The 19,188-nt window shown below is 42.4% G+C and overlaps 1 protein-coding gene across 3 annotated transcripts in view; it reads left to right on the top strand.

Annotated features, from left to right (window-relative positions):
• Positions 1 to 19,188, top strand: part of PIWIL2 (piwi like RNA-mediated gene silencing 2) — a 73,557-nt gene that overhangs the window by 21,262 nt on the left and 33,107 nt on the right. For all 3 annotated transcript variants that reach the window (XM_064368681.1, XM_064368682.1, XM_012435348.2), the window contains exons 10-18: positions 4,066 to 4,254; positions 5,091 to 5,175; positions 5,908 to 5,997; positions 7,933 to 8,073; positions 11,832 to 11,945; positions 12,984 to 13,172; positions 16,156 to 16,257; positions 16,972 to 17,088; positions 18,184 to 18,272. In XM_064368681.1, the coding sequence (XP_064224751.1) occupies positions 4,066 to 4,254; positions 5,091 to 5,175; positions 5,908 to 5,997; positions 7,933 to 8,073; positions 11,832 to 11,945; positions 12,984 to 13,172; positions 16,156 to 16,257; positions 16,972 to 17,088; positions 18,184 to 18,272 (1,116 nt within the window). The remainder of the gene's footprint in view (positions 1 to 4,065; positions 4,255 to 5,090; positions 5,176 to 5,907; positions 5,998 to 7,932; positions 8,074 to 11,831; positions 11,946 to 12,983; positions 13,173 to 16,155; positions 16,258 to 16,971; positions 17,089 to 18,183; positions 18,273 to 19,188) is intronic.

Genomic DNA, 19,188 nt, shown 5'->3' on the forward strand with positions numbered 1-19,188 from the left:
TTTTCTGGGACAGAGTCTCTCTCCCTGCTTCCCAGGCTGGGGTGCAATGGTGCAATCTCGGCTTACTGCACCCTCTGCCTCCCAGGTTCAAACAATTCTTCTGCCTCAGCCTGCTCAGTAGCTGGGATTACAGGTGCCTGCCACCATGCCCAAGTATGTACATTTCTTTTTTTTTTTTTTTTTTGAGACGGAGTTTCGCTCTTGTTACCCAGGCTGGAGTGCAATGGCGCGATCTCGGCTCACCGCAACCTCCGCCTCCTGGGTTCAGGCAATTCTCCTGCCTCAGCCTCCCGAGTAGCTGGGATTACAGGCACGCGCCACCATGCCCAGCTAATTTTTTGTATTTTTAGTAGAGACGGGGTTTCACCATGTTGACCAGGATGGTCTCGATCTCTTGACCTCGTGATCCACCCGCCTTGGCCTCCCAAAGTGCTGGGATTACAGGCGTGAGCCACCGCGCCCGGCCCGTACATTTCTTTTTTTAAAAAATAGAGATGGGCCTCACTGTGTTGCTCAGGCTGGTCTCAAACCTCTGGGCCCAAGCAGTTCTCTCACCCAACCTCAGCCTCCCAAAGTGCTGGGATTATAGGCATAAGGGGGCGAGGAAGAAGACCCACCTGACAGCCCACCCACCCATCTGCCTGCCTGCTGTTGTTTTTCCATTAGCTTCTTCCATTCAACATTATTTTGAAATCATTCCCCTTGTATGTTGCAAATGTTCATTCCTTTTAATTGCTGGATAGTGTTCCATTTTGTGGATTACTACAATTCATTCACCCATTGTTTGCAGGTTCTTTCCAGCTGTTAGCTATTACAAATAAAGCTGGTATAAATATTAGTGTACGAGTCTTGGTGTGGACATATACTTTGATTTCTCTTGGTTAGTAGATACCTTCATGTGGTAGGTGTATGTTTAGTTTTATAAGAAACTCTTTATCAAAGTGTCTGTATCATTTTACATTCCCACTAGCAGTGCCTGAGAATTCGGGTTGTTCCACATTCTCACCAATACTTGGTATCTTCAGTTTTCATTTTAGAAATTTTAACGGGTATGCAGTGGTATCCAGTTATGGTTTGGATTTACATTTTCCTAGTGAATAATGATGTAGAGCGTCTTTTCCTGTGTGTACTTGGCATTCATTTGTCTGCTTTGGTGAAGTATCTGTTCATATCTTTTGCCTATTTTTAAATATTTGGGTTGTTTTTACTGAGTTATACAGTAATTCATTATATATAAGAGGTATGAATCCATTATCAGGTGAATGATAGGCAAGTATCACATGATTTGCACATATTTTCTTCCAGTTTGTAGCTTGTCTTTGCATTTTTCTTAATGGTGGCTTTTTTTTTTTGAGACACAGTCTTACTCTGTTGGCTGGAGTGCAGTGGTGCAATCACAGCTCACTGCAGCGTTGGCCTCCAGGGCTAAGTAGTCCTCCCACCTCAGCCTCCTAAGTAGCTGCAACTACAGGCATGCACCACCACACTCAGCTAATTAAAAAAATTTTTTTTTGTAGAAATGGAGTTTCACCACACTGCCCAGGCTGTTCTTGAACTCCTGGGCTCAAGTGATCCTCCCAAAGTGCTGGGATTACAAGTGTGAGCCATTACACCCGGCCAGCGGTCTCTTTTGTTAATCTTTTATTCTTTTGCTATATTATTATTATTATTTTGAGACAGGGTCTTGCTCTGTCATCCAGGCTGGAGTGCAGTAGTGCAATCCCAGTTCACTGCAGCCTCTGTCTCCCAGGTTCAAGCGATTCTCATGCTTTGGCATCCCGAGTAGCTGGGACTGCAGGCGTGCGCATAAGTCCACACCTGGCTAAGTTTTGTAGTTTTAGTAGACATGGGGCTTTACCATGTTGCCCGGGCTTGTCTCAAACTCCTGAGTTCAAGTGATCCACCTGCCTCAGCCTCCCAAAGTACTGGGATTACATGCATAAGCCACCATGCCTGGCCCAGTGGTTCCTTTTAAGGAGTAAACATTTTTAATTCTGATGAAGTAAGTCTTAATTTATACTTTTTCTTTCATAAGTTTTGGATTTGGTGTCATATTCAAGAAATCATTGCCTACCTCAAGGTCACAAAGATTTTCTGATTTCTTTTAGAATAATTTTGACTCATATTTAGATCTGTGATCCATATTGAGTTAACTTTTACAGATGATGTCAGGTAAAGGTCTGAGTTCCTTTTGTTACATGTCTGATTATCACAGCATTATTTCTTTTCTTTCTTTCTTTCTTTTTTTTTTTTTTTTTTTTTGAGACAGAGTCTCACTCTAGTGTCAGGCTGGAGTGCAGGGGCGCAATCTTGGTTCACTACAACCTCCGCCTGCCAGCTTCAATCGATTCTCCTGCCTCAGCCTCCTGAGTTGCTGGGACTACAGTAGGCGTGTGTCACCACACCCAGCTAATCTTTGTATTTTTAGTAGAGACGGGGTTTCACCATGTTGGCCAGCATGGTCTCGATCTTTTGACCTCGTGATCCGCCTGCCTCGACCTCCCACAGTACTGGGATTACAGGTGTGAGTCACCTCGCCTGGCCTATTTTTCTGATTTTTTTTTTAAACTAACCTATCTATATTTAGACTAAAGACTCCATTACCTCTGTGGTGTGCAGCTGCTGATGTCTCTGCTCGGTTTTTCCTTTATTATCGTATTTTAACCTGGCTTCCTAGTGATCACCCCCTTGTCTGTAGAGCTCAGTCATTCAGGTAATGATTTGGAGAGCAGTTGTACTCAAACCCCTTGAGCCCATAAGGCTTCTATTTCTGCTAGTGGATCTGTGTGTTGATTGAAGAATACATTCAAAATTACAGGTAGTTCTCCCATCTTTCTTGGCTTTTACTCTCAGCTGAGACTTCTTGGCTCTCTTCTAAGCATAGATGGTTTCCCAGTCAGCCAAGGATGTGTGCCCTTCTATGGCTTTCTAGTTGCCAGGATTTAGCCCTTAAATTTCTGGTCGATCTGCTGCTCACCCCAACTGAGACTACAAATCTAGGATAACAGAACTTTGCTTTTCTCCATTGCCACTTGTAGTTGGCTTGCCATGGGTTCCCATTCCTACCCCCAAGTTTTCTTAATCTCGAAAGGTTGCACACTTTTTAGCTATATTTATATAGCAGTCTCAAAATGACAAAGGTAGGTAATAGACTGGTAGTTTTCAGATCTAGGGAAGGAAGGGGAGTGTGACTATAAAAGGCAGGAGGAAATAGTCCCTTGGTGGTGACATGCAACAGTTTGGTATCTGATTGTGGTAACTATAAACGAGAGATAACTGTATACACAAACACACCAGTGTATGTAAATAACAATGAAAATGGAGTAAGATCTGTAGTCTAGTTAATGGTATTATAGCCCTGGCAGTTTTGTGCATGAGACTCTTTTTGCAACTTTCTATGATTTCTTGAGTATTTCAGAGTATGAAATTTAAAAAAATTAATTTTAATTAATTTAGGGACATGGCCTTGCTTTGTCACCCAGGATGGAGTGCAGTGACACTGTAAGCTCACTGTAGCCTCAAACTCCTGGGTTCAAGCTAAACCTCACTCAGTCTGTGGAGTAGCTGGGACTACAAGGTATGCCACCACGCCTGGCTAATTTTCTAATTTTTTTAGAGTTGGGGTCTGGCCATGTTGCCCAGGCTGATCTCAATCTCCTGGGCTCAAGAGATCCTCCCACCTTAGCCTCTCAAAGAGCTGGGACTACAGGTGTAAGTCATCATGCCCAGTAGGCCTATATTCTCTATTTCCTGCAATTCAGGCGCTCTTAAGCTTTTTCGTTTTTTATTTTTTTTCTCAAGGAAATAGGGTCTCACTGGTTTGCCCAGGCTGGTCTCCAACTTCTGGGTTCAAGCAGTCCTCCTGCCTCTGACTCCTAAAATGCTCATATTACAAGTGTGAGCCACTGCATCTGGCCTAGAGTCCCATCTTTTAAAAGACACAACTGGAACCTTCTGGTGCTATATAGCTGTGATTAGATTCCTCAATTACTTGACCCCCTATCTCTTTCATACTATTCTAGATATATACATTGTGATCCAAAAGTCTTTTGTCTCTTTCCAAAGGCATGCCATTTATCAGCAGAATAAAGAACACTTCCAGTATGAGTGTACTAAGCTTCTGGTTGGCAATATTATCATCACCCGATATAACAATCGTACCTATCGGATTGATGATGTGGATTGGAATAAGACTCCAAAGGATAGCTTCACGATGTCTGATGGGAAGGAGATCACATTCTTGGAATACTACAGGTAGCAAGAAGAGACTGGGTTTGGGCCTCAGGGTGGGGGTTGGATGTAGCCCACATTCTCTAGCAGGATATTTAGTTCTGCAATAGCATACAACTTGACACTTTAAAAACAATTGAATTGCTAATGTGTCTAAAATCAAATGAGCTTGTTTGTGGGATTTGACCTGAGTATGCTTTGAATTTTTTTTTTTTTTTTGAGAATTTTTTTGAGACAAAGTCTTGCTCTGTCCCCCAGGCTGGAGTGCAGTGGCATGATCTTGGCTCACTGCAACTTCCATCCCAGGTTCAAGCAATTCTCCTGCCTCATCCTCCCGAGTAGCTGGGACTACAGTCATGTGCCACCACGCCCAGCTAATTTTTGTATTTTTAGTAGAGACAGGGTTTCACCATGATGGCCAGGCTGGTCTTGAACTTCAGGTGATCCACCCGCCTCAACCTCCCAGAGTGCTGAGATTATAAGCTTGAGCCATGGTGCCCGGCCTGAATTGTATTTCTTTTTCTGATTTTATTAGAAGTCTGGAGAGATTAAATTCAAGTCATTTATCATTTGACTGTCATTTCATCTTTCTGTTGCCTAAGCCCTTTATTTTAGCCTGATGAGCTTTTTAATAAAGTCTTTTCTGAACTTTTAGCCTTATTTCTCATATATGTAATTGCAACATAATTTGAGCCTGCTTTTTCCAGTTACAAATACATTATGATCACTTTCCAGTGGGTCCTTGACAAGGGTACTATGCAAATTGTATACCTCATTCCTGGTTAAGAGACTCAGACGATGTTGCTCTAAGAGTAGTGATGTCAGTTCTGAAATTTTTTCCTGCCTGTACTCTCCTGTAGCAAAAACTATGGCATCACAGTTAAAGAAAAGGACCAGCCCCTACTGATCCACAGGCCCAGTGAGAGACAGAATAACCATGGGATGGTGAGTAGGGGCTGTCAGGTTTACACTGCCACCTTAAGTTCTTTATCCTGTCAGTGGCTTTTAGCCATCCACATGGCTCTGTGGGAGCTGTGGAATAGTGGTGATTGTAGTGTGGGTGGGGAATGCCGTGCAAGGGTTTGTCTGTCTCATCCAGCCAGAGGCACTCCTCACACTGGTAAGATTTGCTTTAGAAGTCCCCATGAGGTGCAGCTAAATATCCACATAAGCTATAGGTTAAAGGGATAAGGAGAATTTCCTGTGAAGGAAGATTAAAACTGTGAATCCATGAGGAAAGGTATAGACATTTATTTTAACAGGGCCAGAGGCTTGAGGAAGGTGCCTTGTCACCTGACTCCCCTGTCTCAAATATGAAGACTGAAGGCCAGTAGGATACAGTGAGACTGAGGCACACTGCTTAACAATAGGAAGCATTGTCTTACCATTGTCTTGAGGCCAAGAGGGACAAACGTTTTTTCTAGTTTTCCCTCGCCTTTGAGTTTCAGTATTTTTCCTTTGACCTAATACAACAAGTTATATGTATAGTGAGACGGAGGGAGAACTGATAAAATACTTCTAGCATTTCACTGCCCCCTCCTCCAGGATTTTACACTCCCTAATGTGCAAGGTATATCACTGCAGGACCAGCCCTGGGCCATGGCGTGTCCTTTATGGGTCAGGGGAACACAAGCCTCTTGTACTGCCTAATTTTCCCTCTTCATTCTCTCTTCAAAGCTGCTAAAAGGGGAAATCCTGCTGCTACCCGAGCTTTCTTTTATGACCGGAATCCCAGAGAAGATGAAGAAGGACTTCAGAGCCATGAAGGTTGGAGTCCTGTGTTTTCAGCAGGAAAGGCCCACTTTGTGTGGCAGCCTTTTGGTTAGCAGTTTGAGTTAGAACTGAGCCAGGTTCTGACTCTGATGTTGGCTTGCATTGTAACCTGGGCAAGTCCATCTTCCAGGCTCCAGTTTTCTCCTCTGTGAAACATGATCCCATGTCCCTTCCCACACACAATGTGAAAGAGCGTATCAGAACTTCCTTTTGAAAGTCAGTAGAACAGTAGAGGGACTGGATTATAAAATAAGAAGAAACAAACAACCCTGCCTTCATCCTCACCAGTCAGGTGGATGATTATAAACTGGTCATATGACCATGAGTGAGGTTCTTTGAGAGCACTGGATTATTGTAATGTTTCTAAAAGCCTTCAGTTTACTTGAAGGTGTGGAGAAGATAATGAGGAAGAAAGCCAACAAGTCAGGAGATGAGGATAGAAGTTTATCTTGTGGGGCCCTGGGTGTCCTGGGGGTTTTGAGCTCAGCTCCTGTGGGCAGGGCTGAGTAGCAGAGATGGGTACAGCAGCTGGCGCCTAGGCGGTGTGAGTCCAGACCCCGAGGGACGACCCACCACACTCTGTAACTCCTCGGGCTGTCCACACTTGAGCTCTTCTCTGCTGCCTCACTTTCCAGTCCTTACATGTCTTAGACCCATATGCCACATACAGTTTTTAGTAACGTCGTAAGGAAAGAGGTTGAAGTGAAGCTCCAAAATCTTGTGAGAGATTACTTTCATGTTCACCTTCCGATACTTCTACTTTCACCTACCAGATCGGTCAAGGCTTTTTTCTTACAATTCCCAGTTTCCTGATGACTTTACGATCACAGAGCTACCTCTATATAGCCCTATCGACTTACTGACCCTAATGCCTACCTTACAGGGAATAACAGCTGTGCAATTCATCCATCTTAGAAGAATAAAGAAAGAACTCACTTTTATGATCCACAATCTTCCTGCATACCTGTTAGATTTTACTCAACAATAACTATTTAGCAAGTACCTATTAATGAGTCAAACACCATGACAAGTTCTGGGCAAAAAAGTGACTTATGGTAACATTAAGTGACTAGTATATTATGACATATAGTGTTAGACTGAATAGGGTTTTCCATTCTGTTATGTTTGGCTGGATGCCTAGAACATGGCATTTTTTTCCACATTTTTTTCCCCAAATTTTATTTGTTTTTCGATTTTTTTTTTTCATTATACAGACAGGGTCTCGCTATGTTGCCCAGGCTGGTCTCAAAGGATCTACCCACCTTGGCCTCCCAAAGTGCCGGGCTTGCAGGCGTGAGCCACTGTGCCCGGCCCCACATTTTAAATAGGTATAATCAAGCTCCTTTGTTCCTGTTTCATGGGCTCCTTAGGAATTTTAAAGTCAAAACATGCTTTGAGAAAGAAATAACATCCATACATCATAAAAGAGGAAGAGTCAGTGACTTTTAAAATTCTTTTATTTTTCAATTTTTTTTTTTTTTTTTTTTTTTTTTTTTTGGAGATAGTGTCTTGCTCTGTCTCCCAGGCTGGAGTGCAGTAGCACAGTCATAGCTCACTGAAGCCTCAATCTCCTGGGCTCAAGTGATCTTCCTACCTCAGCCTCCTGAGTAACTGGGAGTATAGACATGCACCACCATACCTGGCTAATTTTTAAAGTTTTTTATAGAGGCACAGTCTCGCCATGTTTCCCAGGTTGGTCTCGAATGCCTGGGCCCAAGCGATCCTCCCATCTCATCCTCCCAATCAATTTTTAACCTTATATCACATTCACATTCCTAAGAGATAGATTTAGTAAGTCCTTGGAGATACTTGAAAATTTCTACTGAATTCAGTGGGAAAGAGAAGCATTTTAGACATATTGGGGTTTATTTAACTTCATATTGGAGAAGTTATCTTTTTATAAGTTATTTTCATTTTAATTCTATTTAGGATTTGACCCAGCAAATCAATCTGAGCCCCAAGCAACACCATAGTGCTTTGGAATGCTTACTACAGAGAATTGTAAAGAATGAAACAGCCAGCAATGAACTGATGCGTTGGGGGCTCTGTCTGCAAAATGATGTGCATAAGGTAAACCAGAAAACATGATGGTATGTGCACACGCACAGACACACATGTGTGCAATGTTTATGTGACTTTCCTTTTGTTCTCAATATATTTTGAATGTTTGTCCATGTCATTTAATCCTTTTTTTTTTTTGAGGCAGGGCCTCACTCTGTAGCCCAAGCTGGCGTGCAATGGCGCAATCTCAGCTCACTGAAACCTCTGCCTCCTGAATTCTAGTCATTCTCCCACCTCAGACTCCTGAGTAGCAGGGATCACAGGCGCTTGCTTTCATGTCTGGCTAATGTTTGTATTTTTTTGGTAAAGTCGGGGTTTCACCATGTTGGCCGGGTTGGTCTCAAAGTCCTGACCTCAAGCGATCTGCCCACCACGGTCTCCCAAAGTGCTGAGATTACAGGCGTGAGCCACTGCACCTGACCATATTTTTCTAAGTATTTCTAATGGCTGCCTAATACTTTTTATTAATGATTTTCTATCCTTTTACATTCAAATTGAATTTAGTGTTTTTCTATTATAAATAATGATGCAGGCCGGTCATGGTGACTCACACCTGTAATCCCAGCACTTTGGGAAGCTGAGGCAGGTGGATCACCTGAGGTCAGAAGTTCAAGAACAGCCTGGCCAACATGGTGAAACCCCATCTCTACTAAAAATATAAAAATTAGCCGGACGTGGTGGCACATGCCTATAATCCTAGCTACTCAGGAGACTGAGGTAGGAGAATTGCTTGAATCCCGGAGGTGGAGGTTGTGGTGAGCCAAGATAGGGCCACTGCACTCTAGATTTGGGAGACAGAGCGAGACTCCATCTCAAAAAATAAAATTAATTAAAGAAAAATAATGATGCAATATACATCCTTGTAACTAAACCTTTGTATATGTTATTTATTTATTTTTGAGATGGAGTCCAAGCGATTCTCCTGTCTCAGCCTCCCAATTACAGGTGCATACCACCATGCCTGGCTAATTTTTATATTTTTAGTAGAGATGGGTTTCACCATGTTGCCATGGCTGGTCTCCAATTCCTGACCTCAAGTGATCTGCCTGCCATGGCTTTCCAAAGTGTTAGGATTACAGGCATGAGCCACCATGCCCAGACCTTGTTTATTAAGTCCAATTTATGAAAGTAAAATAATTTAGGGACATTTATTTATTTATTTTGAGATGACTTTTTGCTCTTGTTGCTCAGGCTGGAGTGCAATGGTGAGATCTCAGCTCACTGCAACCTCCGCCTCCCTGGTTCAGGCAGTTCTGCCTCAGCCACCCAAGTAGCCTCAGCCTTCTGAGTAGCTGGGATTACAGCTATGCACCACCACGCCCAACTAATTTTGTATTTTTAGTAGAGACAAGGTTTCTCATATCGGTCAGGCTGGTCTCTAACTCCTGACCTCAGTGATCCACTCGCCTCAGCCTCCCAAAGTGCTAGGATTACAGGTGTGAGCCACCACACCTGCCGACATTTATGCTTTTAATACTTCTATTTTATTTATTTATTTTCATCTATTTATTTTTTTGAGACAGTCTTGCTCTGTCACCCAGGCTGGAGTACAATGGCATGATCTCAGCTCACTGCAACCTCCTCCTCTCATGTTCAAGCAGTTCTCCTGTCTCAGCCTCCCGAGTAGCTGGGATTACAGGCATGTGCCACCATACCCAGCTAATTTTTGTATTTTTAGTAGAAATGGGTTTTCACCATGTTGGCCAGGCTGGTCTCAAACTCCTGACCTCAGGTGATCTGCCTGCCTCAGCTTCCCAAAGTGCTGGGATTACAGGTATGAGCCACCAAGCCCGGCTATACTTATGTTTTATATTGCCAGTTGTCTTCTAGAAAGGTTTAACATTTTTTGCCTTCGTGAGCATGAGTCTGACTCTTACACGTTTGCTAATATGAGTACCTTACTCTTTATAATAGACTTTTATAATATTAGGAAAGTCATTAAAACGTTTTTATTATCGATAACAAATTTTTTTTTGAGACAGAGTCTCATTATGTTGCCTAGGCTAGAGTGCAGTGGTGTGATCTTGGCTCAGTGCAATCTTTGCCTCCCAAGTTCAAATGATTCCCATGCCTCAGCCTCTCAAGCAGCCACCACACCCGGCTAATTTTTGTATTTTTAGTACAGATGGGGTTTTGCCGTGTGGGCCAGGCTGGTCTCAAACTCCTGACCTCAAGTGATCTGCCCACCTCAGCCTTCCACAGTGCTGGGATTACAAGCGTGAGCCACCGTGCCTGGCCTAAAATGTTTTTTTAAAAGCAAACAGTAGAAATTATAAAAAGTAAAAGTCCTACATAATTATGCCTCTTCCAGAGATAATCACTACTAAGTTTGGACTTAGTTTTTACTATGTATACACACTAGTTTTACAAAAATAGGATTATATTTCATGTAGTTAGAAAGTGACCAGTGATCACAAAGTAGCCCATCAAACTGATGTAGGTGTATTATTAGCTTAATTATCTTCCGATTTTTGGACATTTAGGTCTAATTGAGTTATTATTATATTTTAAATTTGTTCTTTCATTATGTTTATGCCTTTTTTCCCCTCCCCTTTTGTCTGGAATAATAGAAAATAATAGTCTTTGTTCAGCCTTATTAAGAAATTTTGCCTTGAATTTTCTCCTTTCAATTTTTCCCTTAAAATATTTTCTAGCCTGGGCGCAGTGGCTCACACCTGTAATCCCAGCACTTTGGAAGGCTGAGGCGGGCAGATGACCTGAGGTTGGGAGTTCGAGACCACTCTGACCAACATGGAGAAACCCTGTCTCTACTAAAAATACAAAAATTAGCCAGGCGTGGTGGTGCACGCCTATAATCCCAGCTACTTGGGACACTGAGGCAGGAGAAATGCTTCAACCTGGGAAACGGAGGTTGCAGTGAGCCGAGATCCTGCCATTGCACTCCAGCCTGGGCAATAAGAGCGAAACGTCGTCTCAAAAAAAATAAGTAAATATTTTCTTTTCTTTTTTTTTTTTTTTTAGAGTGTAAAAAGAAAAAACCACTGCTGCAGGGCAGTACTTCGATCTTGGCTCTCACTGCAACCTCCTCCTCCCAGGTTCAAGGGATTCTCCTTCCATGCCTGGCTAATTTTTTTTTTTTTTTTTTTTTGAGACGGAGTTTCACTCTTGTTACCCAGGCTGGAGTGCAATGGAGCGATCTTGGCTCACCACAACCTCCGCCTCCTGGGTTCAGGCAATTCTCCTGCCTCAGCCTCCTGAGTAGCTGGGATTACAGGCATGTGCCACCATGCCCAGCTAATTTTTGTATTTTTAGTAGAGGTGGGGTTTCACCATGTTGGTCAGGCTAGTCTCAAACTCCTGACCTCATGATCCACCTGCCTCAGCCTCCCAAAGTGCTGGGATTACAGGCATGAGCCACACCACGCCGGGCCAACAAAATAAATATTTTCTAAAGATTGTTTTTCTTTATTCAGTGATTCTTTTTTTTTCTTTTCTTTGTTTTTTTTACTTCAGTCCTACAACAAAACATTCAGTGGTTCTCAATAGACATTGTTTTCAAATTCCTTTCTTGAAATATCATGTGGAAGCTTCAATAATGAAAGACTAGTGCCTATAAGAATTTTACCTATACAATTGTAGAATTTTATTGACAACGACTTTCACGGCTAGAAACTTCATTGTTCTGCTAGTCTCAAAAGTTCTAACAGAGACAAGCATCTATGGTGGAGCTGACCAGGCCTCATAGAGCAGTAGCAGTGTATTTCCAAATAGTGTTTGAAATGGCTCTTGGTTTATTTTCTGTTTAGATTGAAGGACGTCTCCTACCAATGGAAAGAATTAACTTAAAAAATACTTCGTTTATCACATCTCAGGAACTAAACTGGGTTAAGGAAGTAACCAGAGACCCTTCCATCTTGACTGTAAGTGATTTTTAAAGTGATAGAGAAAGGACCAGTATTCCCCAAAGTGTGGAAATTAGGAAGCAGGAATGATCTAGAGTCCTCTTATTGAGAGAAAGTACCAATTGAATTTCCATTCTAAATTGCTTACTAAACAGGGATCCTCAGACAGAGCAGTTGATGAGTTGTTAGAAGTAAGCCCTTTGCTTGACCACAGACTTATGAAAAGGAAGTAAATTGCTATGGTAATTCACATAGTGCCAACCTGTTACCCACTCTCTCTTCTTTCTTTCTCTTTTCCCCGTCTTTTTCCTGGGAGTATCTACAGGGCGTTTTTATCCATGAAAGAAGTTAAATTAGATTAAAACAGTACCCCACCTAGGGAACTAATACACTAGCTATTTGTATCAAAGTATAAAATGGTATATAATTAATTCTCTGTTTTAACCAATGTGAACTTCATGGCCAGATATATATAAACAGATATATAAAATATATGTTTGTAAATGTTTTATTGAAATATAAACGAAAAGCACACCTATTAATATATAACTTGATGAGTTTTTTTTAAATTAAATAGACCTGTATAGTCAACACCAAGGGTTAAGAAGCAGAACTTAACTAGCCCTCCAGAAGCCCCCTCCATTCTCCCAATTACTGCCTCGCCTTTACCCCCATACATCCAGTATAACCACCATCCTGACTTCTCACAGCACAGATTTGTTTCAACAATTTCTGTACTTTATATATACATGGATTCATAGATTATATATTCTTCTATGTCTGGCTTCTTTTCTTAACTTTGTGTTGGTGAGTTTCGTCCTGTTGTTAGGTGTGGTTGCTGCTCTTTCATTCTCATTACTGTATTACATTTCATTGTAAGACTGCGCCATGGTTTCCTTATCTTGGACGTTCGTGTTAATACTAGGAGTTAGGTAAGACAGGATTCAAGCAATGGGAGTGAAAAGTAATTGATTCTCTAGAATGAAATATTCTAAGTGTGAGTTTGGGGTGTTTAAATTGTGAGAAATACTAAAAGTAGCTTGTGGTTTTTCCTAGATCCCCATGCATTTCTGGGCACTTTTTTACCCAAAGAGAGCAATGGATCAGGCCCGAGAACTGGTCAACATGTTGGAGAAGATCGCTGGCCCCATTGGCATGCAGATGAGCCCACCAGCCTGGGTTGAACTAAAGGATGACCGAGTAGAGACCTATGTCAGAACCATTCAATCCATGCTAGGAGCTGAGGTAAAAATGTAATTCTAGTAAATGTATAGGATGTCCATTTTAAAATACTTAAATACTGAATTTTAACTTATCATGGTTATTGTGTGCTGTTGATGATTTACCTATATGCACATGAAATACTTTATGCCCTTTGGTTAATTTTGATTCCCTCACTCTATGTTGGCACCCTCACTTACTCTAGTCTTCCTGTTCTCAGATAGCTGGCTGAGAGAATAGCTGACTTCACTTATGTTCATTATCTGTAGAACATGTTGTGCTCGGAAAGTCAGGTGCCGTCTTGCACGATTCACTACTGAGCTGCCTCACCAGCCTGAGTTCAAGATTAAAATTACTCTGGTGATCAACTTGGCAGATGGCCCACTGATAGGGTCCTGATGACTGATCAGGAACGCTAGAGCTGGCCAGCTCATAGCACTCACAACTTAGTTTTTCAGGCCTTTTAGTTCTTATCTGTTTCTAAATAAAATAGAGCAAGAAGATTAGGGAGAGAAAAAAGCAAGGGGAAGACTTTTGGAAGTAATTAGCCCTTGAATTGAAGATTGTGGTAAATTGTTCTGGTGAGATCAATCCCAGAATTCAATCATCTTGGCATCACAGAGTTCTTTATTTTTATTTTTATTTTTAAGAGATAGGGTCAGCTGGGAACACAGTGGCTCACTCGTATTATTCCAGCAGTTGGGAATGCTGAGGCAGGCAGGTTGCCTGAGCCCAGGAGTTTGAGACCAGCCTGGGCAACATGGCGAAACCCTGTCTGTACAGAAAATCCAAAAATTAGCTGGGTGTGGCAGCATGCACCTGGCAGCTACTCAGGAAGCTAAGGTGGGAGAATCACCTGAGCCTGGGGAGATTGAGGCTGCAGTGAGCTATGATCATGCCACTTTGCTCAGCCTGGGCAACAAAGTGAGAGACCTTTTCTCAAAAAAAAAAAAAAAAAGAGAGAGATAGGATTTCACTTGGTCACCCACGCTGGAGTGCACTCGTGCAGTCTTAGCTCACTGTTGCCTCAAACTCCTGGGTTCAAGCAGTCTTCCTGCTTCAGCCTCCCAAGTAGCTGGAACTACAGACATGGGCCATTACACCTGGTTAATTCACAAAAAATTTTTTTTCTAGAGACAGGGTTTCACTATGGTTGCCCAGGCTGGTTTCAAACTTCTGGCCTCAAGTGATCCTGCTACCTCAACCTCCCAAAGCAGTGAGATTATAGCTATGAGCCACCATGCCCAGCAGCATTCTCTTTTTGATCCGGCATTCTTGGTATATCATTCACAACAGCACATTTGTGTTCTCTCTTTGGTGTGTTTCTCTCTCTTTAGACACAAGATCTTGCCTGTTGCCAGGCAAAAGTACAGTGGCATGATCATAGCTGACTGTAACCTCAAACTTGAGTACCCAAGTGATCCTCCTGCCTTAGCCTCCTGAGTAGTTGGAACTATACACACGCAGCACCACTCCTGGCTAATTTTAAAATTTTTTGTAGAGATGGCGTCTCCCTGTGTTGCCCAGGCTGCTCTCAAACTCCCAGCCTCAATCAGTCCTGCCACCTCCCAAAGTGCTGGGATTACTGGTGTGAGCCACTGCGCCCAGCCTGTGCATTCTCTTCACAATTCCATCCTGATCTCCCATGCCTGTCATACTCGACCATGGCCTCCCTCAGACCTGATGGTAGATAAGTTCTGCTCTGCTTTCAAAAGAATAACCAAGCCCAGTACATCAGCTTCCTCATTTCACAATTTCTTGTGTTCCCTTTTTGAGAGGGTACAACCAATAGTTTTCATGTGGCATAGATGTGAATTTCATTCATAACATTTACCAACTTATAGTGGCCTTGCTCTCTGTCTCTTCATCTTTAAGGCATTCTATTATCATCTGTATGAGGGATCACAAACTCATACGTCTCCAGAGGCCCGATAAGGAGTATACATAAGTGAAGTGGGCCGGGAAGGGAGCGTAATGAACTAAAGAGGGTAGCCCTTGTTACTGGAGATAGGAACTCAGGATTGCCAAAATGATTCTTAATGTGCTTGTTTGTTGATAGAAGCCAGAAACCTGGGATTGCATATGTATGTATCTTCCTATGTTTAAATGTTAATTTAAACAAACATATACACTTGTAAGTGATTGTAGGGCCTGAAAAAATGCACCTGTTTGCTGTGTTCAGTCCATAGACTCCCAGTGCACAGCTCTGTTCTCATACCTTTGGAAATGCTTTGGTGTCATTGCTGAATGTGTCCTCTGAACAGTCTTAACATCACACCAATTTGATCTGGAGCAGGATACCACTAATTTACCATTTGTAGCAGTTTCTGGCATAAAGCGTTGGCAACCTTCTTTCACTTGAATGCTGCTTTTCTTTATTCAGACTTTGAAAGGTCCGCCTTTTTCAATATTGGATCCCTTAAGAAGTGAGGTGTAGATGATACTGACATGTGCCGGGCTGCTGGCAACATCATTCTGTCTCTTTACCAGAGTTAGGAGTGGCTGCTTATGGATTTGGCAATAGCTTCATTCCAGTTTCCATTTAACTTTGAATGCTTTCTTGTAGTATTGCATTCCTTGTTTTCTTGGTTAAAGTTCTGTGGTATGAGTACAATAAGTTGCTTAGTAAACTAAAGAGATAGTAAAAAAAATTATACAGAATTGGAAGCCGCAAGTAATGTTAACCTTGCATGCATTCAAACCTGTTCCTTTTCCAGGCATCTGAGTCTCCTAATAGATAAATCTTTTGGTAATCAGGGCCAGCAATGAGTAATTAATAGTAATGTATTACCTATCTATACAGAGCAGCCCTGAGCCAAAGAACTGCTAATTCAGCTCCAAGGACCTTGTTCTGGTTGGAATGTCCACCCTCTTTATTTCAGTTCCCTGTCTTCCTTAAAGTTCCTGTGGCTTTGGCTTTGCATACTCAGAATACTGCCAACTAGTGTCAAGTAAAAATCCATAGAGAGTTCCAAAGCCTGACTTGTATATACTTTATCTCCTCAAGGGGAAGATACAAATGGTTGTTTGCATCATCATGGGCACACGTGATGATCTCTATGGGGCCATCAAGAAGCTGTGCTGTGTGCAGTCTCCAGTGCCCTCCCAGGTGAGTGGGTGCTGGGGCAGGAGACACAAATGGCACCTCTCACCTCCCTTGAGGCTTGGAAAAGAGAGAGATGTGTGTTCACTAAGACTAAAGTAGTTGTTAGAAGCCAGTATGTGCAGAGCCTTCTGGTGAAAGATTCTCCTGATTAGAGCAACCTGGAAAAGAGCACATGGCTCTTCATAAGCTGCCTTCGTGCTTCTGAATGAAGAATTTCACTTGTTCCGAGGTTGAGTCAGCAGGTGGTTTCATATGACTAAGTTCTGAGAGTGAGTTAAGGCTTCATTCTGAAAGAGGAAAGCTGTTTTTCCTATGGGAGTTAAAAAAGCATTCCACTCTGCATGAGATCCTTTTGAAGGTTTTCATTTGTTGGTTCTGTTTTGTTTTAGGTTTGTGGTGTATGTAGGGGGCGGGGGTGGGGTATTTTGTGCTTGTGCATGCATGCCTAAGAGAGAGACAGAGAGCGTGAAAGTGAGAGAGAGAGAGAGAGAGAGAGAGAGAGTGAGAGAGAGTGTGTGTGTGTGTGTGGGGGGGGGTATTTTGCCCATGTGCATGTATGCCTAGAAACCCTAGAATTAGAACTGTTAATGCAAAATATGTTATCTGCTAACTTGAGTTTCTTAAACAAATGTAGTGTTTACTAAATTAGAGTTCAGATTTTCTGAAAGGTTGATAGTGACCTGCTTCTCCCCACACGTTTTGTTCCCTTCATTGTAGATTATCAATGTTCGAACCATTGGTCAGCCCACTAAGCTTCGGAGTGTGGCCCAGAAAATTTTACTTCAGATTAACTGTAAATTGGGTGGTGAGCTCTGGGGAGTGGATATTCCTCTGGTGAGTGATGCTGAAATTTATGTTTTTGTTCAGTTTGTCTCTCCAGAGAATCCTCCAAGCTGTTTTCCTGTTTTTCTTCATTCGTTATGCTTCCTCTTCTCAACAATTACTCAGTAGTCTAAATGGCTCACTATCTCTTCAGCCCATTAGCTAAGAATATTTTTTGTTTTTAAATGGCGAAAAATACTAAGATGATTATTCCATGACACATGAAAATTATGTGGAGTTAATTTTCAGTGTCTTACATAACATTTCACTGAAATGCAGCCATACTCTTTTCATACTGTCCATGACTGCTTTTGTGTTAAGCAGATAGAATTGAATAAATGTCAAGCATGCTTTTTCTGAAATGGCTGGGACCAGAAGCATTTTGGATTTTAGATTTTTGAGAGCTTGGGGACATTTGCTTGCATCCCACATTCAAAAACCTGCACTCTGGGCCAGGTGCAATAGCTCACGCCTGTAATCACAGCACTTTGGGAGGCCGAAGCAGGCAGATTACCTGAGGTCGGGAGTTCAAGACTAGCCTGACCAACATGGTGAAACCCTGTTTCTACTAAAAATACAAAATTAGCTGGGAATGGTTGCACATGCCTGTAATCCTAGCTACTCAGGAGGCTGAGGCAGGAGAATCGCTTTAACCTGGGAGGCAGATGGTGAGCTGAGATCATGCTATTGCCCTCCAGCCTGGCAACAAGAGTGAGACTGTCTAAAAAAAAAAAAGAAGAAACATCTGCAGTCTGAAACACTCCAAAATCTGAAACTCCTTGAGTATCACGTCGGTGCTCAAAAGGTTTCCGGTTGTGTAGCTTTTCAGATTTGGGACTCAACTTTTGGTTCCTATAGAAACCATAAGGCTCACAAAACCTAAGATACTTACCCTTTAGTCCATTGCTGATCCCTGGTCTAGATCTCTGTGTTTATTGTGTTTAAAAAATGTCAGTGTGATTGTTGTCTTTCTTTTTCTTTCCCAGAACTTACTTTCATATATACACATTAAGGGGAGGTTGCCTTGGAATTCAGGCAGTAATTATAAATGGAGCAATACATTGCTTGGGTCTGGGGTTTGGTCTTTGTTTTTGTTTTCTAACCTAGAAACAGTTAATGGTGATTGGGATGGATGTTTACCATGACCCCAGCAGAGGCATGCGCTCCGTGGTTGGCTTCGTGGCAAGCATCAATCTGTAAGTACTGCTCACAGTGCCATCTTGTCTGATTACTTCATTTTGGGACCTAATTTTATAAATCTAGCAATTTTTTTTAGCATGATATATTATAGTATAAAGATTTCTAAACTCCTTCCTTTATCTTCCTGTGAAATTTTTTTCTTTTTGAAATGGGGTCTCCCTCTGTCACCCAGGCTTTAGTGCAGTGGTGCCATCTCAGCTCACTGCAGCCTCCGCCTTCTGGGTTCAAGTGATTCTGCTGTCTCAGCCTCCTGAGTAGCTGGGATTACAGGTATGCACCACCATGCCTGGCTAATTTTTGTATTTTTAGTAGAGACAGGGTTTAATCATGTTGGCCAGGCTGGTCTTGAACTCCTGACCTCACGTGATCCACCCACCGTGGCCTCCCAAAGTGCTGGGATTACAGGCATGAGACCCCGTGCCCAGCCGTGAAATTTGTTTATGCAACGTTTTTAGTTTTGAGACTGGTTTTACTCTGTCACGCAGGCTGGAGTGCAGTGATGTGATCACAGCTCACTGCAGCCTCAGTCTCCCCGGTTTTAGTGATCCTCCCACCTCAGCCTCCCGAGTAGCTGAGACCATAGGCATGCACCACCATACCCAGCTAGTTTTTGTATTTTTTGTAGATTCAGGGTTTCACCATATTGCCCAGGCTGGTCTCAAACTCCTGGGCTCAAGTGATCCACCTGCCTCAGTCTCCCAAAGTGCTGGGATTACAGGCATGAGCCACCACACCTGGCTGTGCAGCTTAGTGAACAACCTTGGCATCGGTGTGAATGTGCTTCCCAGCTTCAGTGCAGCCTCCTCCAAGGATGGGGCTGTGCTGCTTTGTTGTTGGCTTTTTCCCCCCAGAAATGAGGGTTATTTGTTTGTTTGTTTGTTCCAATTGTAAAAATAAGGCATGTTCATTCCA

The sequence above is a fragment of the Aotus nancymaae genome, unplaced genomic scaffold (genome assembly GCF_030222135.1).
Source record: "Aotus nancymaae isolate 86718 unplaced genomic scaffold, 86718_ANA_hifiasm-v0.15.2.pri h1tg000079l, whole genome shotgun sequence".
Taxonomy (NCBI): domain Eukaryota; kingdom Metazoa; phylum Chordata; class Mammalia; order Primates; family Aotidae; genus Aotus; species Aotus nancymaae.